The 22,725-nt window shown below is 38.1% G+C and overlaps 1 protein-coding gene across 2 annotated transcripts in view; it reads right to left on the bottom strand.

The window, feature by feature from the left end:
- Positions 1 to 22,725, bottom strand: part of FNIP1 (folliculin interacting protein 1) — a 116,454-nt gene that overhangs the window by 41,498 nt on the left and 52,231 nt on the right. Inside the window, exons 1-5 of one of the 2 annotated variants that reach the window (XM_081319670.1) lie at positions 12,544 to 12,687; positions 7,578 to 7,613; positions 5,240 to 5,340; positions 3,744 to 3,818; positions 3,413 to 3,504 (exon numbers count right to left, since the gene is read on the bottom strand). In XM_081319670.1, the coding sequence (XP_081175796.1) occupies positions 3,413 to 3,504; positions 3,744 to 3,818; positions 5,240 to 5,313 (241 nt within the window). In that variant the 5' untranslated portion in view covers positions 5,314 to 5,340; positions 7,578 to 7,613; positions 12,544 to 12,687. Of the gene's footprint in view, positions 1 to 3,412; positions 3,505 to 3,743; positions 3,819 to 5,239; positions 5,341 to 7,577; positions 7,614 to 12,543; positions 12,688 to 22,725 lie in introns of those variants that run through there. The other variant, XM_081319669.1, reaches the window with a different exon arrangement.

The following is a 22,725-nucleotide window of genomic DNA, read 5'->3' as shown; positions in this document are numbered from 1 at the left end:
GCAGGCAGCTGTTTTAGGCAACTCCCAGAGAGAAAAGTAAAGGTAAAGGTTCCTCCGCACATGCGTGCTAGTCGTTTCCGACTCTAGGGGCCGGTGCTCATCTCCGTTTCAAAGCCGAAGAGCCAGCGCTTGTCCGAGGACGTCTCCGTGGTCATGTGGCCGGCATGACTAGACGCCAAAGGCGCACGGAACGCTGTTACCTTCCCACCGAAGTGGTCCCTATTTTTCTACTTGCATTTTTATGTGCTTTCGAACTGCTAGAGAACTGCCAGAGAGAAGAGGGAGCCAAAATCCAAGCAGAAAGTGGAGAGGCAGCATAGGTGTGGAATGTGTCAGCTGGGTGGGGGAGGACCTGGAAGATCCAGCCTAAACCACACACAAGTGTCTCTTTATTCAGGTGCTGAAAATGCTGCTTGGATTTTGGTAGTGAGGTTTTCAGCTCCTGAGTAGAACCTCCGGGGTCTCCCCCCACCTGAGATACCCCACATTCCTTCCCTGGAACTTCATCCACTTAACCCATGAGAAGGGTTAAAGACCACAACCAGAAGTCCCAGAATCACAGTTGTTGAGAGAAACAGTTGTGTGTGTTTCTCTTAATGACTGCTTTGCACAACATCCAAGATCCTGGTCCCAACTGTAATCATAAGTCAAAGATTATCTGTAATTCAATCAGGTATTTTTTACTAGCCATTCATTTTCCATTTCCTTTTGATATTACAAACTTGCATAACTGTTAAGTCAACAACTCTTAAGCTGGACTAGATAAGTAAGCAGCATTAAGGAATACAATACCTAGCAGCTTCAATTATGCTACTTTTACATTATGTAATTATAGTTTAACACTCATTTTATAAATCTAGATTATACTTGTAAATCCTACCACACTGACATTTTTCCATGTATACAGTGCCTAGTGCATACAAAGCTTCCTTTCCATGCCATTGCCCTCAGTACCAAAACATTTGAACATACACTTTAAATCAGAATTGCAACCCTTGTCCATTGTGATCAGCCATTCTCTGGTGGGGAAGTTTAAATTTAGTAAAGAACAGAGAGGAAGGACAGCAACAGTTAAGATGAACATGTATATTGTAGCTTGCAGGGATCAGAAAATTATACTTCAATTATTTCAAGATGTACATGAAAGCAATAGGGTTCCACAAGTAAAAATAAATTGTTTTGTTTTATGTTCTTGATCTTTCGCTTTCTATTAAAATCAAGTCGGTTTCTAAAAGGGGAGTGATATTGATTAAATAAATGGATCAAAAGGGTGTTGAAATCATTCATCCAAGGATGAAGCAATCCCAATATATAAGTTCAGTATGTATTGATCTTTCAGCCAACCTATGGGCTTGGCACTAGAAAGCCAAATAATTCATTTTAAACAGTAAGCAACTAACTACATAAACTGTGGGTGCTTAGTCTGAAATCACTCTGCTCAAGCAGATGGTGCCTTAGGTAACAAATATAAATGATATGCCTTATAGGAAAAGGAAAGGATTTTGTGTGGATCATCATATTGTTTTACTTCTTGGCAGAGTGCTATTATTGAAGATTAATTAGGCTGCTGAGGATCAACTGTATGAGTAAGGGCAGCAAATGGCAGCCAAAAACCCCAGTAAACATAATCATGGTTAATAAAGCTCATTCTTCTCATTTCCTCTTTGTGTGTGTGTGTGTGCACACATATGCCTTTGATTCTGTCTTGATTTCTGGCAGTCTGGGCAAGTCTCTGCGATTGTCTTGGCAAATATTTTGGATATGGCTTGCTTTGCCTTCTTTGCAGGGCTAAAAGAGAATGACTGGCCCAAAGTTACCATCTGGCTTACTGCCTAAAGCAGGAATAAAACTCACAGTCTCCTGGTTTCTAGCCTGACGCCTTAAACCACTACACCAAACTGACTCTCTTCACATTTTCTAGGTAACACTTAAAAATAAAGGGCAATTAAATCAAAAGTGGAAATGCAAGGCACCCTGCAGAATTCCTGTAGCTTCTCTGAACAATTATGCAACATTACAAAGGCTCCTTGAATTCTGAAGAGCAGTATTTGTAGGGGCACAGGAGTCTTGCAGCAGGATACAAAGTGGGGGAACATCTGAGTTTAGCTTGACTGTCTCCCAATTCAACTTGAAAACTTTGAGAAAAACAAGCCAGTCTTCTTGTTTGAAAACAACTGTGCTCATGTTAATTTTCTTGCTCCTGCTGTCATGTGTCCAAAGCAGCTGACATGAGCTATATCATGCATATGGCATATAAAACATATTCATGGATCAATAGATCCATCATTGTCTCTGCGGGCTGTGGTGACAATCAAGGTCAGTCAGGATAACTTTTATCAGTGGCAACTAAGTTATCGCTGCAGTCCTTTCAGGAGATTGATAGTCTTGATCCACACACACACCCTCACATCCACTTGTTGTGGCTGCTGCAAGGCCCAGAAGGTTCAACCTATGAAGAATACAGCTGGCACAATTTTAATTACTAATTGCTATTATTATGCAAACTTTGGAGGGAATTGTCCGATGCCAGGTTTTAGCATCTTTTTCTGAAGACTTTTTCTTTATTGGAGCTACCCGAAAATAAGACCGGGTCTTATATTAATTTTTGCTTCAAAAGACACATTAGGGCTTATTTTCCAGTTAGGTCTTATATTTGGGGAAATATGGTACTAAATGCATCCATCTGGCTGATGATCTTAACTGGGGCTTATCTTTGGGGTAGGGCTTATATTATGAACATCATGAAAAATCATGCTAGGGTTTATTTTCCAACTGAGTCTTATTTCCGGGCAAACACGGTACATGACTGTCCTTTCACCATCTATGGAGTTCTAAAGACACCTGTCTGTATTACAATATTTTACAGTCAGGTGAAAATTCACTTGCCAGGCATTTTTATTTATTACCAGATTTAATATTTTTAAGATATTATTTTTATATTGTGATTGCTCTGAAATGCAGAATGAAAAGTGAAGTATTTAAAATAAACAACTGAACAAACCAACTGGTACTATGAACTATATTTCACAAATCATATTCTTTACATACAGTATTCACATGATAATAAACATAAGACAGCATTTTGTTGACATGCACATGTATAAATATTAAAAAGCACAGTTTTAGCTAATTAGAATATAATTCTAATAAGGGGAAGATTTTCTGGTTTATATTAGATTGTTGACTATTCTCACCATAAATGGATTTCAACGAACTTCATCAATTTCTTCCAAATAATCATACAGCAGTAAACCTTTCCGGTTTTAAAATGTCATGAGCTGTGTTTGAACTGAGAGTAATGGCTGCCTTAGCCCCAAATCCACAGCATTTTAAAAAAAAAAGATATTTTAGTATGGGTCAGATTAATCTGTGTCGATCGTTAAGGGTCTTATCTTGTAAATAAGAAAATTACCTATGTTCATAAGCAGTCCATTCATAATTGTGGTATGATCTGGCTTCAAAGTATTATTATCTTGATTAATAAACTCAAGACTGTCTTGAAGCCTACAGGAAAAAAAGAAAGAAAGATAACAATCTTGTGCCAGGACGTTAACCTTTGGTTATTAGTTGTGTCTTACTTTCCTTGCCCCCTTTCCCCACCTGCACCCTTATGTCTTCTGAGAATGAAAGAGGAATCCTTAGAGGAAAAAGGAACTAGCAAGAGACAATCTATTCTCCTGAAGAAAGCAGAAGCACCAGTCTGTCATTTCCCAATGATCACATGCTCTTTCTAATGTACTCACGTGTTCAAACTTCCATAAATACTGCTTCCTGTTCGAGCTGTAAAAACTTTGCTCAGCATAAGCTGTGGAGGAGAGCTGTGAAGCCAAGAGAATAAGAATGAAAAGGTGTCCTCACCAAACAGCAATCCCTATTCATCAAAGCACTAGAGTCATAGTCTCACTAAGGGTGTGCTTCTCAACTTCAGCAACTTTTAAGAAGTCCATACCTCTTAAAAGTTGCTGAAGTTGGGAAACACTGTTTTAAGGTACTAAATTCTAGTAAAATCTTTACTAAATAAATATTCCAAAGCATTAGTGGGCTAGAGGGGGAAAAATATTTCATTATATTAAAATAAGATTAATTTGCTTTTTTAATATGTCAGTTAGTCATCATAAACATATCGCAAATTTAGGCATGAAACACATAAGCACATAAAAGCAATACTAAATACCATTAGCTAACAATCCTGCCCTGAATTTTAAGAAACATTCATGTGATAATACTTTCCTAAGAATCTTGTTTCCAGAAAGCTCATTATAAAGTTCAATTTTATTTTATAAAATTATTGCAGGATCCAATTTCCCAAATATATGGGTCTACTATTGTTCTTAAATCCCATCAGAATCAAACTTAGCTTCTGTAGACACAACCTACCCTGCGAATGAGCTTAACAGATGGCAGCATTATTTTTTCTGTAAAAATTACACATTTCATGTTTTTCCACACTGAAGGACAACTAGGGTAATAATGGAACAGCATGTCTATTTGTGAACTGTGGGATTCTGGCTTTAAATGAATACAGATGAGAAGCACATAAAGTAACTACCAGTAGCTGGGGATAAGCATATCGAAACTACATAATTAATAAAAAGTATTCTGCAAATACTCAATAATATATAACATAAACATCTGGAAAGAAGTACTTGACTACAGCAGAAGTGACTGAGGGTTTTGATTTCATTAAGGGAAGGAAGGCTACAAAATGGACTGGATCACCTGGGAGGGTCTTAGGAAGAATTTTGGAAGGTTTAGGCCACTTTAAATAATTACGTGCTTATTTAGGATTTACATTCCATATTTCTTATTTCCCGCCTCATCTTTCCCATAGCATCCAAATGCGTTGTCAATTTTCAGTAATCACAATCAATTTGGGCTTTTGGCCTAAAAAATGCCTCTGGAAAATCATGCCCACTGGACTGTCCATCTCTGTCCCACACTGTATACAGCCCAATACACACAGCTATTGAATTTACCATAAATACCTGATAAAAACTGAAGGACAGAAAATATACTCCATTAGGAGGGTGTATGGGAATCCTCCCTGTCCCAGTTTGGATTATGGCATGCAGAATCCAACACCCCCAAATCCCAGAGAGATCACATTTCCTCTCCCCACACTGTCATTTCTATATTAGTTAATATTAGCCCAGAAGTCTGGTTGCAAGGTGAAATAAGATTCTAACTTCTTGGGAGAGGTCTGAGAGGAAAAATATATGTAACAAAAAAGAATCTTTACCGGATCTGGTGGATTTTTAAAGTTGAACCCTTGTAGCTCATAGCCACAGAACCAAACATCATCTCCCCAAGCATGTTGGCATCTGAAGTACATCGAGAGCCCTGAAAAAAGACACTGCTAATAATTAAAAGTATTCTTCAGGTAGGGCATGGAAAATGGAGGAACATCGCAAACTATAAATACGTTCAACAAAGGATATATTTATATTTATATTTATTAAATTTTTATACCGCCCTTCTCCCGAAGGACTCAGGACGGTGTACAGGGCAATAAATATTAAAAAACAAAGTACAAAAGTTAAAAAACAATTAAATAATTTATGCCCGATATATACAATAGTTAAAACCATATTAAAAACCCAACCCAACCCAAGTGTTACATGTATGACACACACATAAATCTCATCCTCAGGTACCAGGATGTTTATGCCGGTTCATGTTGGCTCTTTAGATTCAAAGATCTAAAAGCTGCTGTAGATGGCAGTTGTTGCTCATGCTGAAAATAATCTTTGGCCAGAATCAAAACCTTATGCACCTGCTGCTGCTCTCCACACATTAACTGTTGTGATTTTATAGCAGGTGTGGATGCCAAGGGCTCCAACATATGTGATGTAAAATGAATGGGATCACATCACACATGTCGCAGGGCCAAGATTTTATTCAGTGTTTGAACATGTGAGCAGGCTTTGTTTTCAGGGGGGGGTTCTTTCTTTCTTTCCCTTTCCCATGTTTTGCACTAAGCCTGCTTGAGGGCTTACATTGCAACTTTCAGACTTAGCACTTCAATATAGTAGGAAGAGATGCGCCTGACATTTGGGACTTATGATGCTATATGAAGTCCCGGACTAACAAATTGTTCACCCCTATCTTATGGCTTGCCTTGGAGGACATCATGTGCCTCAAAAGCCTGATCTGCTGTCAGGTTTCCTGCTCGCATTTTATCTTGAGCAAATACTCCAGCCACATGGACTTTGATACTCTCTTGGTATTTGGCCATTCTGTCTTAAACGATGTAATTTGATTTGATGGGAGAGGTGCATATTGGAACTAAATCCTGTGAGAAAAAATAACAAACCCAGTGTAACGTAATAGCCTATTGCCCCATAGATATTTCTGCCTGTGGATTTAAACAAGCAACACAGAAGGCACAACTCTTTGAATAGCTTAGTTCACTATATAGTATCTGCTTTTAACATGAATGCAGCAGCTTCTTCACTCAAGGGCTTGGAATTTCGCACGCTTTCCATACCTGGTGTCAAAGCACTTAAAATTGTCAGGCAGTAATCACATATGTCACAAATACAGAATAATGTATTCTTTGATTATCCTGTAGGTAACGACATTTTGTACCATAATGGGAGAAATGTTTCTAAACTAACAAGTTGCCTGGTAGGAAAGAAAAATATTTTAATGGTAAACAATATTCTAGCTTATTTTTCCATCCTGACTATAATAGTTAAAGGTAAAGGTTCCCCCGCACATGCGTGCTAGTCGTTTCTGACTGTAGGGGGCCGGTGCTCATCTCCGTTTCAAAGCCGAACAGCCAGCGCTTGTCCGAGGACGTCTCCATGGTCATGTAGCCGGCATGACTAGGCACCAAAGGCACACGGAACGCTGTTACCTTCCCACCGTAGTGGTCCCTATTTTTCTACTTGCATTTTTACGTGCTTTCGAACTGCTAGGTTGGCAGAAGCTGGGATGAGTAACAGGCACTCACTCTGCTACGTGGCACTTGGGATTCGACCTGTCAAACTGCTGACCTTCTGATCGACAAGCTCAGCGTCCTAACCCACTGAGCCACCGCATCCCTATATATTTCTCTCAGTTACAATCAAAACTGCCATTTACACAAATTGTAAAGTCAAATTTAACAAGATGAATTGACAAAATGTAAAACAAAATAAGCTTGTATTTGGATATTCTGTATAAAAGCATGTGATGTTTTTAATACATTGTTTAAGACAACAGCCGCCTGAAGATAATATTTAAGCTATAAAAAGATTTTCAGGGGAAAAAAATACCAGAACCAAAAAAAAAACTCCCAAATAATAAATCCTTAGGCATCAAGCAAGAAAACTTGCTAGATTTTTCTCCTTTCAGGAAGAAAACCCAGATGATTGAAAAAAGTGAATTTGCATGGATTACTATAAAACCTCTTATAGAATCTATGCATCCCATGGTGCACTTCATCTGTTCTAGAACTGCATTAGGAGATAATGAGTTTCAGCTGATCTCATGGATAGTTAAAATTTTCCAGTTCACCCAATTTTGCCAATTTCAAAGTTGTGTGAAACTTTCCTTACAGGTATTTTTTTTAAAAAAAAGTATATAATTCTTACATGTCCAGTGCTGTCCAGTCAGATTAGAAACAGAATCTGCACAGTATGCAAATAAAACATGTAGACATTTACAAAACTTGAACTTGCTGTTATACTAATGAACACAAAAGTAGCAACAAACACCTATATTTTAGTCTCCTGCAAGACAGATTTTAGCTATTTTTCTATGAAAGACAAAACATAGGTGAATAAATTTATAACAATTTATATTGGCTATTGCATATTAATATCTCTGCCATTGCTTCATCCCATGACTGTTCTATTCAGTGAGAAATGCCCTATTCATGTACATGTGAAAAAAAGACCTATTATCAATCCTTCCTTGTTGTTCTTACACACATCTTACCATCACAGTATAGGTATAGATCATGAGAAAACACACTGTCTATTGCCTCGTTGTTTCATTGTGGAATGGAAAAAAATGACACACACACACACACACCCGTAATAGAACATAGAACAAGCTGGGCTGGGATAAGAGAGGTTTTATTTATGACATTTGTTCTGCTACATAGATACTAATTCTACTATTAACAATGACTAGCTATGATGGCTGTTGGAATCTCTGATTCCTGCGACTAGATCCCTGAAGATCAGTGGCTGGTAGACAACAATAGGAAAAAGCTTTGCCTGTAGATTGAAACAATCTTGCTGTCATTTAATAACATGTAAAGTATGTGCTTTAGCTTTTGACAGCTAAAAACCCTATGTGCATTCTACATTTTACAAATTAACTTAGCAAATACTTTGCACATTTACTTACGAGAAAATCAAATTCCATTGTGTTAGTCATTTACACGCAGTTCCTTATATTTACATTAAGTACTCCCTCTGCACCTCTTAAAGTATGTTTGGTCTGCCTCTTTAATACTGGATACAGCACATCCATTGATATGGGTCCACTCAGCAGAAAGCATTGACTGAGTCAGAATTCCATATATATATATATATATATATATTACATGGGAAAAGACCCGAATACACGGGAAAAGACCCGAATACGCCAAGACCTATATACAACAGGCTGCAGAACATTATTCTTATTCTCTATTCTAAGAACAGAATTCAACATAATCCCTGCTCTTTCTTCACCAACCCATACATTTGTCCTTGACGAAGAGATTTTTTTTAAAAAATGAAAAAACTACAATTTTCAATTTCCCTAGCGCAATACAAAGAAAGATATTGTGTATTTGAGAGGGAAAGACAAGGTATAAATGATGCCATGGGGAGGCTAACATTTCATTAGCCAAATTTTACTAAGAGATCAGGTCCACTGGTGTCAGTCAAGAAGTCCTGCGGAATGTGTCCAGAATGTGCTATGTTAGGATCAGGCTGTTTTAAGCAGAGAACTACTCCACTGCAAAGAATAGAAAGGCTCAATTCTATTTTAGGAAGGCTTAATAGAAAACACTTCTCTCAGCACAAGGTGAGATGACAGAAATACATCAGTCAGATGACTGGCTGCACTAGTAGCCAAAACCTCTCTTAAAGTGTAACTCAGGTTCGATAAATGCCAGTCCATAACCCCTTTAGAGTGGCAGCAAGCAAACATCTATCATTTAACATTTCCAAACTACTTTCCATACAATGAACCCTATTGTACAAGCCTTTCCAAATGTTTGAAAAAAGAAAACCAGAGACCCGTGACACTAAGTGAGAGCAAAGAGTCACGAATAGAGGCTAATGTGCAGAATGTTGGACTACAGTTCCCATTATATTTGACCAACTAGGCATCATGGCGCAATGTATTTCTTCAGCACCAGGTGAAGGAAAATGAATGTGGTCAAAGAAATATAGATATTTCAGAACTGAAATAGAAGTTGGCAAATAACTGTTGTTTTTTTTTAATTAAAAAGTTTTAACATACAATTTTTCCTTTAAAAATCCCCCCTCCCCCTCCCTTCTCCCTCCCCCCCTACCTCTCCCCCCTCCCCCCCTCCCCCCCGACTTCCCAGAGCTAAGTACAAGGTATATAAAAAAAACAATCATAAACAACCATATACTAACATCCATAAACTCTAAAATCCATCACTCTCTAGCTTATATAGGATAATATATATATATATATATTAAATATATATAGAAAAACAAAAATAGGAAAAAAGAAGAAAAAAAGAAAGAAGACTTATTCAAATGCTACATGAAACTTCTTAACCCTATAAATCCATTTTCTCCATTCCATAATATAACGTTCTTGCGAAAAATCTTAGGCCAAAATCTACCCCATCTCTGCCAGATCAAAAATCTTTGAAGTCACTCTCCTATAATCGGCAGTTCCTCTTTCTTCCATTACTGAGCTATCAAAAGTCTTGCTGCCGTAATTAAATTTCACATAATTAGTGTCCACAACCGTAACGTCCGCAATTATCCCCAACAAAGAAAAAAAAAACAAAAACAAAAAATTTGCGAACAAAACTTTATCCTTTGCTTAAAAATCTTCTACATATTCCACCAAATTTTTATCCAAAAAGCCTTGATCTCCACATCTCCAACATTTTGGCTGATAGTCCGGATACATACTTGCAAACTTTTTAGGATCTAAATGCCATCTATAAAGCATTTTATAAAAGTTCTCTCTTTACGTTCCTAACCCAAATCTTTTCCCACGTGTCCATTGCGATAACTTCCTAGATGTTCGTTGTGGAAGTTCCATAGACTTCTGCTGGTCTTACTCTTTTATTATTTTCTTTTTGATCGTTTTAAAGCAGCACGCGTCACCCTCCGCTCTCCAGGATCATCCAAAGAAATTGTAGCTTGATCTCCTCCAGCACCATTCTCCTCTATCTGTCCATCCTCAGTCTCTTGATGTTCTCCTTCTCCAGATCCCTTTGCAGCTTCCAGAAGTGATAATGAGGTTGCTTTTAAAACGTTATTATAAAAATCTCGCGCCTGCATCACAGTAATCAGACGGTACCTTTTACCTTCATACATCACCATCAACCCAACTGGAATCTCCCATCTGAACCTTATATCTCGTTGCTTGAGCTCTTGCACGAGGAATATGAAATCCTTCCTCCTCCTTAAAATCTTTGGAGGAATTTCTTTTAAAACCAAAACTTCTTGATCAGCAATCACCACTTTAGAATCATAGGCAACTTGTATAACTTCATCTCTAATTTCCCTCTTAGTAAAATAAACCACCACATCTCTAGGCAGCTTTCTCTGTCTTGCAATCCATGAATTCACACAAAACACTTTATCCATGCCTCCCTTTATTTCAGATGCTGGCTGATTCAATACCACTTCCAGAGCCTCAGAAATCAGCTGCTTTAAATCTTCCTTAATATTCTCTTTTAAACCTCTAATTCTAACAGCAAACTGCATCTGGTAATATTGAGCAAGACTCAATTCTCTGTCCATTTTGTCTCTTAAATCTTCATTCTCCAGTACTTTTGCTTCTAATATGGCATTCTTTTGAGTCAAATCTTCCACTTTTTCCTCCAATTCTTCCACACATTCAGCCACTTTATACACTGAGGACAAAATGTCTACCTTCATCACCCTGAACTTCTGTTCCATCCTCTCTTCCATTCTCTCCTCCAATTTCTCCAATTTCGCCTCCATCTGTGCAAATTTATCACCCATTGATTCCAGAATTACCTGGGCATGTTTTTCAAGAGCATCTTGTAAATCCTTCGATGTCAATACATCAGGAAGGTGCAACGCCTGCAATGATGATTGTTGTACCGGAGAAGTTCCAGCACTCCGAAGAGTTTTTGAGGGAGGTTTAGCCGCCATCTTTTTCACTTGTGACGCACTTTCACTTTAAGTTTAGAAAGTCCATCAAGCTAGAGAGTAGAATATAATAATCCTCTTCACCTTTTCCTCTTGTACCGCTCTGCCTGCTCCTTTTATTACATAGTCCTTCCTTCAGGCAGGGGTGGTCGCAGACGTCTGGCTCTGCTCCATGAAGTCCGGAGCAGAGACGCTGACCAGCTGGGAGCCACCCAGGCTACGGGGGAGTTCGATCCTTCAGCCGCCCAAGCTTTAAGCTCAGGCGGCCCCGGAGAACTCAACCCCTACCTGGGGCCTCACCCCCTCCTCTTCTCCCGTTTTTGTATTTTGATGAAACACATTTACCCAGAATTCGGATATAACTTTATAAATCAATATTTATCATTAAAATTATAAATAAAAATCTGTGAGAATGTGAAGACTTTTACACTGTAAGAACGACATGAAATTAAATGGAATATTTATGCACATAGCACAGTTCTGATTAAAAATTGACAGATGAAGCAGGTCTTTGTAGGCATCAATATTAGGGGTGATGGGCTCTAAAAATCTAAAAATACAGGTTATAAGCCCTTGTTATCTCTTTATTCTTTTAGTGCATTCCTGGTCTTTCCTATTCTGGTAGAATTCAAGAAGAGAAGAAATAGGGGTACAAATTTAATATCCCCACATCTCAGGCTTTCCACAATCACATTGCACTCATGTAGGAGGTGCTTCTGGGTTGAAAGTATTAGCCACTGACATCAACATTGCCCAGGGAACACCCAGTTGGGGACTCCTCATGTCCCCAGCAAAAGCTGGAGCGAAGGACAGGAGCTCACCTGCCCCACGGCAGCACTCAGGTATCAAAGATGAACATGCTGCTTGTCAAGCTAGCATCCTAAACACATGAGCCACCGTGCTCCTTTCCACAATAAAGTTTTAGGGTATGCGTATTTTTAAAAAGCTAAATTTATTTCCACAAGCCTCACTTCCAGGTAAACATGGACTGTGAAATTGGCTGTAGAACTGGTTGTCCACTAGCTGTTATTCTTCATAGTTAATGTTCAGTTCACTGGACAACATCCATTCTACAGGTAATTGTCTTATTGCAGACTCAGATGATATCAACCATCTGTTCTATTGAACAGTCACCAAAAAAGTTCTTCTTGGCTTGGAACTCTCTGCCCCAAAGCCCCAGCCACTTCTAACAAGGTGATGCTTTTAGCACAATTCAAAGGACTCTCACCTGAAATTTTGGACAGTGTTCTTTTGTTTCAGTAGAAGAAGAGGAGGAATTGATTGAACTGTCCAAAGAGGATGAACTATCTCCTCCAGGCTTGAGCTGGCAACATTTTCCAAAGACTTTCACCGGTGCATCACTGCACAGCTTCTGATGGAGAAAAAGATGCAATTGCCACATTATACTTAGCACTCTCCAGACCATTTGTTTAATTTAAGGAATTCCTCCCGCATACAGTGATAACCAGGAAATTTCATATGAACAAAAGCATTTCAATGTTATAGAGGAGATCATTAACTAAGATGAGCATTCAGTAAAGTTTTACTTGCTTACCATGATATGACTCTTCTACGGAGACACCAGAAACGCACCTTCTCTCTACCAGTGCCTGCCCTCTGGAAGAAGGTTCCTCCCAAGACCCAGATATGCTGTTATTTAAAATAATTTTAAATGACTTCTTTAATTAAGAATGACCTGACTCTTAAGGAACAATGAGGTCTTTGCTTCATTGCACTTGCTATGTTTTATTTTTATCTTTTATTTATTTATTGTAACTTTTTAATTGCTGTGAACCACTCAAAGTCACTGAGAGTCAGGCGGCATACAAGGTTAATAAATTATTATGGTTCATCATACAGTCAGCCAGATGTTTAAACTGAATTTGGCATTATTATCCACCTATCAAGTTCTTCCCAAGGACCTGGGATAAGCAAATGTTGTTTGAAGGTGTTAAAGGTATTGTTGCAAGATGTAACCTGTTGCAAATAAAGCTGCTTTTTGCAATTGACGGATATTCATTTTGTCAATCCTGATTGCATTCAAGTGGTGCTACAAATGTTGGATTGCACCCAAAGTGCCTATTACTACTCATATTATCTTTGCTTTCATTTGCCATAGTTATTCTACCTCTTTTTTCAGGTTTTGTATTTTGTGATTTTTCTCCATTATTTTATTATTGGAACACTATTTGAAAGTAACACATTATATCTGAGGAATACCTCAAATTCAGTTTTGAATATGTACAGGAAGACAAATTTAGTATCTACTGGAACTCATTAAAACAGCTGCATCTTTTCCCAAGATGTCTTTAAAACATACACATCTAATTTAAATGAGTTGCCAATAGCTATTGAATTTGTAGTCCAGTACATTCCAAAGTACATCTTCTAAATTAAATCAAATGTACTATATGCATTCTGGCATAGATAAACATTTTCTGGTTTTAAATGTAGACTAAGGAGACCACCCTAAAGGAAAAACAATGTTAATTCATTCTATATCACGGGTTCCTAAACTTTTGGCATCACACCTCTTTTTACTGTAATCCTAATGTACACACCTTTCCTAAAAATTCATACACCAAAATAAATACAACTGAACAACAAAAACAATTCAACAAAACTTTGACAAAGTGGTTTTATTGTAACAGTATAACTAAAACATTCTTCCCTTGATTCTGTCTTTACCTCCCATTTTGGGAAATCCTGTTCTATCTGATCTCATAGATACTGTACTTAATGACACTTTTTGATCTATTTATTTTAAATATAGTCTACAAACATAATTCAGTGCTGCCATTACACTGACGACAAATATGGCAGTCAAGAACAATTTGCAAGCATGTCTTTTCAAGTTGATGTCACAGTTATCTTCCCATTTGTCTCTGGCATAAAATGACTTTTTAAAAAAATGATAACAATTATAGCCACCAAGTGAATGCCCTCTGTGTATTCTGTTATAATTTAAAGGTGGAATCTATCCCCATTCCCCCAAATATTCACTGTCTTCTCCAAGAGCTTCCCCACCAAATTGTAACTTTTAAAAATGAAAGAAGAGCAATGATACTTAAACACAGGAAATAATCACATTGTATCAAATTCAGTATTGATTATTTTATCCTGATCTTTTTGAATGCATCCCCCGACTTAACACTCAAAGCCACACAAGGATCTTAGCCCTCCAATTAAGTTAATAAGCCTGGTTTAAGAGATGGGGAGGCAAACCAAAGATCCCATAATATAATGCAAACTCTATCTACAAGTAATTCTCTACAAGTAGTTAGCTATTTATGACCAATCTTCACATTTATGACCTTCAAAGGTCTGTAAATCAAAGAAAGTTGAAGTAAGATCAAAAGCAAAGTTGTGGTTTCACTTAGTGACTGCTTTGCTTAACAACTGGGTTGTCAGTCCAACTATGGTCACTAAATATGGACTACCTGTGTGCTGTCAATGAATCCTTAGCTTTTGGTGGAAACAGCTCCAGCATTAAGGAAACATATGCTGAACAGGCAGAAAGTAGCAATGAAGAGCTACAGGTTGTCATTCAGCCCCACAAGTCAGTCTCAGTGGGGTGTCCCACTGCAAGTGCTGAAGTTGAAATTTAACTACCATATTGTCTTTCTTTTCAACCAGCAAGTATCTTAGCTTGTCCCTAAATTCAAGTCAGCGGTTTTTAAGACAGTAAATGATACCAGCAAGAAAGATGATATGCAGGCTTCCCTATTCCTTGAAATGGAGAAGCTATATGGAAACATGAGAAAACCAATTCCTAACCAAACATAAAAAAGAGCTTTTATTCTTGAGTGATCTGACATTGCCACAAAGTTTGGGATCAGAGGCTGATTTTTTTTAAAACAGTCTTCAATTAAAATGATTCACAAATATTTGGACTGTATTTAAACAGTGGAAGTATTTAATCACAGATTGTTCTCCTAATAATAACATTTGCAAAGGAAAACTTTACCGGGGTGGAAGGGAATAAATCAATATGTAATTTTTTTTAATGTATGGATTTTAGTTCCTCAAGAAATTGTTACTGAAACTCGGGTGGAACAATCTGAACATCTGTATCAGAGAAGATCAGGAAGAAGCCTTTTCAGCCTTTCTGCTGTCAAATTCAGTTGAGAACTGGAAATTACCAAGGCCAGCTGTTTAGAGCCCTGAACTACAGTATTATTGCAGAGAGAAACAGACACTGATTTTATGAAGGAAACATAAGCCATTATTCAAAATTCACCCTTCTAATTTCTACCACCTTCAGGGCTATCTTCTTACAACACTTTTCTCATCCTTTAATTGGAGGCAAAGCTAAACACCACTGGGGAATTTAGTCCTATAGTTTCAGAAGGCCGGTCCTTTTTTCTCCCCCCCCCCCCCCATAGCTAGAACTTAAGATTGCACTACTTCTCCCAAGAACAACCTCTTATTATGACAGGCTGATGATTAAAAGGACAAAGCTGAACTCGTGCACTGTTAGAATTGCTACTGGCTTCAGTTTTTTTGGCATGCAATAGCCAAAAGCATGTGAATAGCTATCATATGATTTCACTCGGAACCCATGAACTAGAATTGCATTTTATCTCTGACAAACAACAGCGTCTTGGACCAGGCTCTGCATCATGTGATAAAACCACACTGAATCTAAGAGTTACAGCATTTTTGTTCAGGCAAGTCACACTATAGCATTCAGCTGATGTTGAAGGCTTGCTTAATCACGCTTGGATGCAAGCAGGCATATTTCAATATGAAAAAAGGAAAATTACTCAACCTAGAATGATAGAGTATATTTCCCAAACCATACATTTCCCACCTTAATCTAGCAAATCTGCAGTATATAATATATGAACTGTCTTAAAAAAGTTTTCCTAGATATTAGTTTTCTACAAAGCTCTCCCTGAGCACTGTATCTTGAATGCACCTTTCTTGACCAAAAATACTAGGAAATGTTATATCCTTGGCCTTTACAGTGGAATGAGATGAACTTCAGAATCCCCATGGGTAAAGAGAGGTCAAATGGTCACCATCTTTTGGATGCCATCTGTCAGCAGCTTGCCAGATAGTTAATCATACTGAAAATGTGGAACCCAGACAAATTTTAGAACATGGAAATTTAGAACCAAACATATGCTCAAAATCAACTCATTAGACACCTGTATCAAATATCTGAGGTGTCCCTTTTTTTTTCTTTGCAAGGTTTTCAATTTTGAATATCGATGAAATACACGACGCAACAAATTGCCAGAGATGATGCAACAAAGGAACTGGCTGTTTGCTGTTTCAAGCACAGATCAAGCTATGTTTCCAAAATTATAAGGAGATTAATGACTGAATGCTACATATAAAGGGAACTGGAATTTCTGCTCCTAAACAAAGATATAAGTGTCTCTCATATGCACATAGACAGGTTCCCTGAGGATGGGCTCCAAGCACAAGTCCAAAAGTTTGGAAGACTAAATTTTGGGTCCCGGTGACTGCCTCATTCAAAGAGGACTAACTAAAGCAGACATGTCAAACACAAGGCCCGGGGACCGGATCCGGCCCACGAAGTGGTTTCATGTGGCCCGTGAAGCCATCCTGGAAACAGTGAGGGAACGGCCCCCACTGCCTTGGCCCTGGCCCATAGACCCTCCTTCTGCCAGAGACCCTCAGATCTGTCCCACTCCTGCCCAGGCCCCCATAGGCACCCTTGATGCGAACGATGTAGAGCTGGCCACACCCACCCAGTAGGCCATACGCACCCGGCCCCTTGAGGGCAACCGCAATGCTGATGCGGCCCTCAATGAAATTGAGTTTGACACCCCTGAAAGCTTCATATAACTCCATGCACCAACTCCGGAATGTCCTCTTTTAAATCACAATTTTTAAAATACCCCTCTTTCTGTATGGGTGAACTGGCAAGAAGCACATGGATATCGTGGAGTTTTTACACTGTTTAGTTATAAGAAAGCAATGGAAAGGCAAGGCATAGGTATCTCCTTCATAATCAAGACACTTGAATGATGAAAAACAGAAATTCCCAAGCTCATATTCTGTATGCCATGGTCATCACCAGATTGGAACCACTGATCTCTGCTGCCAAACAAAGCTTTAGTTAATCAAGGATTTCATGTCACATTTTGAATAACACAGAGTAGATGCAGACTTGGTTTCCAGCCTTAATCATATCCATGCCACATGCAACATTCCCTGTTAATGACAGTGGTTGAACTGGTCAACTTTGGAACATTTTAATCAAAGTATCACAGGCTCACCCAAGCCAAGTTTTACCCTAGACACATTCACACTATTTTATGCAAGGTAGTATTTCTAAACTGGAAACTACTTTGTAACCAAAATACTGTTGCTCACACTCACCAAAAATGTGGTACATGCACTTATACACCCTATGCAACAATTCTGGTGTTGATGGAACAAGCAAAAAAAAAACCCCTTGTAAACAAATAAGTTGTCATGCAGAATTTCTCAGTCCATTAGAAAACAATGGACTACTTTCACATAAACTCACATTTTAAAAGGGCAGAGTTTGATATTTTTTATGAGGGAGAGAGGGAGTATGCAGGAGAGATTTTCAAATGGAACACTGTTCAAGCATGCACCTGCACAAAAAACAGTAAGTCAAGGTTTTTACAAGGTTTTTCTTTCATCTACATAAACATTACAATATTTGGCATACATGTTGAATACATCTGTATAGTATTTCTCTTTAAAATTACAAATTTATGCATCTTTCATGCATATGTTGAATTTCCTTTTGGAATGCAACATATTCCCAACAACTTTAGTACTTGTACAATTAATTAAAGCGTGGCACAAATGCTAAATAGTTCACACACACACACACACACACACACACACACACAATTACATGTCATTTAAAACCTTAAAAATACACATTTTCAGAATTGGCTTTCATGAAAATATTGTATGATCAAAATCACATTTTTTGTTACCCTCCCTGCAGAATTTCTCCAGTTACTCACTGATTAATTACAGTGATTGCAAAGATTTGAGTTTTTTTAGTAGAGAGAAATTCATGGCAGGAATGTGCTGGTTGCACAAATGTGACAACTCCCTCAAACTCAGGTCCTCTTAACTTTGAAGGCTGAACATTTCTTTGTGTCCAAGAGAAATCACATGAAATGCAGGTGATAGGAGAAGACAGACCTATTTACACTCTCACTTCTACTACAAGGCAACTGTGAGATAATAAAAATAACAATGATGTCAGGATGACAGTGAAACTAAGTGGACACAAGTCCAGCCCACCACAGGCACAGTGATCAAACATGGTGAACATTCCATTGAAGATGTTATACTTTTCAGGGCTGTAACCTTCTTCTCAGAAGTGTATGTAATTCATTAGGACATACTCCCCAGTTAATCTAGTACAGGAACAGAGTGACATTCTTGGTTTCCTCCTTTCACTGTGACTTGAAAACAGAGGCATTGTGTTACGCTCCTTGAAGGAAAGCCCAATACTCTAGTGCTATAGAATAAGGAAGTCTTGTGAGGTTTGCCTTTTGGACTCTACTGTTTTGGAAGCATTTTTAGATGAACTTTTGAAACCATCATCTGCTCATGACAGGAGATTTATTGTAGCATGATATGATATAGTCCATAGTTCTCTGTTTCTTTTCACTTCAATTTCTTTTTCCTTTTGGTTATGATTTTATACTTCCTACTCATATGTTGTCTTGAATCAGTGTTGGCATGGAAATGCTGGACTTTACCAACCAACTAAAAATAAATAAGGAAGGTAAATACACATAGCATATCCTTGATTGGTCTTCCACTGAATAAAACTGGAAGTTGCTCTCTACTTATCAAGTCAAACATTTATTATGATCAAGCAACAGCATAAGGAGGATGGGGTGCACTCAATTAAAAAACATTTAAAAAATCATCAAAGTCTAAAAATAATAATTATAAAAAGGAAAAAAAATAAAACAAAGAAACACACACACACACATTTAAAAGAAGTCTAAAAAGAGAGATAGGAGCATTAAACGGGTATAGCTTACTATGGAGCAGACTAGATCTATAGCAATACAGAGCACTCTAAAATGATAAGCTAGATGTTTGTTAAGATTGGTTTGTGGTATAGGTCATTTTGTGATGGATTTTAAATGCTGTTGTTCAGCAACTGGCAAAATTATATGTTGTAGCAGGGTTAGAATCTGAGAGTAGCAGCGAGGTACAAAATTGCTACATTTCCATCATCTTATATCTCTACTCTTAATTTTTGTTTAATAAGAGAAGAACTTGTCTTTGTTAAATTTTGTTTTGTTCTTCAGCTCATTTTCAACACAGTTAGGCACCTCTAAATCGAAACAAAACCTATCAAAGTCACTTTGAATCTTATTTCAGTCTAGCTAACCCACCCAACTTTGTATTATCTACAGATCTGATAACATTTCCTTCTACCTTATTATACAAATCATACATGAAAATGTTGAGGAATAAAGGACACAGAACTGATCTCCATGGCTGATTCTTGAAACTTTCTGAGATGCATGGCATTCATTCCCAATCTGGAAGAGTGTGACTTGGACCTTGCAGATTTTACTTAGAAGCAAATACTAAGCAAACCAAAGTTTAACCTACATATGTTCAGTACTAATATGCTCAGTACTGATATGTCATGCACAAGCATCCAATGGCACTGTTTCTATTTTGACTCTCAAAACTGGAACAGGAGTGGTGACTCTGGAAAAGATCTGTATTATGTAAACATCTGTGGTCATAAATCACCTTTTAAAATTTAATTTACAGTGAACTACTTTTGGCATGAGTCAAAAATTTAAGAAGTACATCACATGGTTTCTGTGGCATGGAAATGTTCTTTTTATCAGAACTGGTTTTAAATGCCATACGCTGAAGTAGTTTCTCTTGCTTTGTCATAGCTAAGGTGGGCTTTCTTATATGATAGCATGTCCCACCAAGCAAGAAATTTCAGCCTAGTAGTAGTTAAGAAGAGGGCAATGCTTTGTTGAATGGGGAAAGAAATTAAACCGTGCTCCAAAAATCTCTTCTGTCTTATTACTGATGAACAATTCCAAACATAGCTGTCTTTAATGCCAAATGCAGCAAACTCTCTTTAAAAAGGCAATATAAATCACTGAGTATGTGGGGGTCAAAAAGCAAAGGCATGAAATTCTAAAATTCAGTTAACAGATGATCTTTTCACAGCAAGAAAACATTTGCCCCACACATTGTGTTATTTCAAAGGGCAAAAGTGCTGTGGGATGCTGATGGAACTCAGTATATGTTATCAAGCGAAGGTTAGGAGATATTTGCCACTTAGTTGAGATATGCGATCAGAATATTTCTACTTCCTGTTGTTGTTAGCTGCGAAGTCGTGTCCGACCCATCGCGACCCTATGGACAACATTCCTCCAGGCCTTCCTGTCCTCTACCATCTTCTGGAGTCCATTTAAGCTCACGCCTACTGCTTCAGTGACTCCATCCAGCCACCTCATTCTCTGTCGTCCCCTTCTTCTATTGCCCTCAATCTTTCCCAGCATTAGGCTCTTCTCCAGTGAGTCCTTCCTTCTCATTAGGTGGCCAAAGTACTTGAGTTTTAGCTTCAGAATCTGGCCTTCTAAAGAGCAGTCAGGATTGATCTCCTCTAGGACTGACCGGTTTGATCGCCTTGCAGTCCAAGGGACTCGCAGGAGTCTTCTCCAGCACCACAGTTCAAAGGCCTCAATTCTTTGGCGCTCAGCCTTTCTTATGGTCCAACTTTCACTGCCATACATTGCAACTGGGAAGACCATAGCCTTGACTATACGCACTTTTGTTGACAGGGTGATGTCTCTGCTTTTTAGTGTGCTGTCTAGATTTGCCATGGCTTTCCTCCCCAGGAGCAAGCGTCTTTTAATTTCTTGGCTACAGTCCCCGTCTGCAGTGATCTTGGAGCCCAGGAAAATAAAATCTGTCACTACCTCCATTTCTTCCCCATCTATTTGCCAGGAATTGAGAGGGCCAGATGCCATGATCTTGGTTTTCTTAATGTTAAGTTTCAACCCAAGTTTTGCACTCTCCTTCTTCACCTGCAACAAGAGGCTCTTTAGTTCTTCTTCACTTTCTGCCATTAGAATTCTACTTCCTACCAGCAGACAATTCAACTTTGGTGGCCACTTATTGGCTTATTTTTGTTTAAAAAAATTGATATAGATGCAGATATAGATTGTACATTTTTTTCAAATTGATAACATTTTATTGGATTATAAAATAAAATACAAAAACAAATAGTAGGACCCAGTGGGGAGGGAAAAGGGAAAGGAAAGTGACGGAGAAAAGGGAAAAAGGAAAAAAAAGACACTGACTTCCAACTACCTCTGTTGTAGTAGAATAAATCATTAACATTGAACCTCCACCTTTTACTTTTCCAAAGTAGTATCAATCTAATCAATAAAACCGCAAATCAAAGTTTCATTTTTTTTCCACCTTAAGCACAAAATCCAGAAGCGGTCTCCATGTCAAAACGAAAATACTTATGTTATTTTCTTTAATCAAAACTTTCAATTTAGCCATCCCTGCCAACTTCATCAGCTTCTGTAGCCATCCATCCATAGTGGGAATTGAAATGTCCCTCCATTTTTGTGCATACATAAGTCTTCATTTTAAGAATTTAGCCTTGCTGCTTAAAGAAATATAGTCAACAATCTGTATTTCTTCTATCTGTTTACAGCCAAACAATTATCACCATCATTTAGGATTAGCGGTTAGTAGAGTATGCCCTCAAAATTTCTACAGTACTTTTGATTTATTTTTTATTTGAAAGTGGCGGTGGTGGTGGTGGGGAAACCTTGATGTTAACCAAAAAAAGGAATCAAAGAACTAATAAAAGAGTAGATTAAAAGGAGGAGAGTAGAATTACAGTTAAACCATTAAAGTCAAGAAGCATTACAGGCAACAGCACCAACTGACATTTGTTGATCTCAAAACAGCTAAGCAGCGTTGGACTTGATTAGTAGTAGGATGAGAAATCACAAGGAAATAGCAGAGTTTTAGTCTACGTTGTCAAAAAAAAAATCTACCCTAGAAGAAGACAGTCACAAATCACCTCTGACCTGTTGCCAAGCAAATTACATTGGATAATTATCCAGGATAATTATCTGGAATCAAACTGTATTCAAGAGAGACAGTACCTAACCCTTAGAGCGGAGGTGTCAAACTGCCGGTCCATGGGCCAGATGCGTCATGCCGAAACCACGCCCACCCCATTGCCGGCAATCGGAAAAAAGTCATGATATGTCACAACATGTCACATGACATTGTGAGTTTGACACCCCTGCCTTAGAGCATTAGCCTTTCATGCCAATTTAGAACAATCACTGAAACGGTAGTATGTTGTGAGATTGTGCAAAGCTTGCAGATTCAAGAATGAACTTTAAGTGAAGTC

The sequence above is a fragment of the Vipera berus genome (assembly GCF_964194415.1).
Source record: "Vipera berus genome assembly, chromosome: 2".
Lineage (NCBI taxonomy): Eukaryota > Metazoa > Chordata > Lepidosauria > Squamata > Viperidae > Vipera > Vipera berus.
The sequence above is the reverse complement of the archived record's forward strand: the minus strand, read 5'-3'. Positions and strand labels throughout refer to the sequence as shown.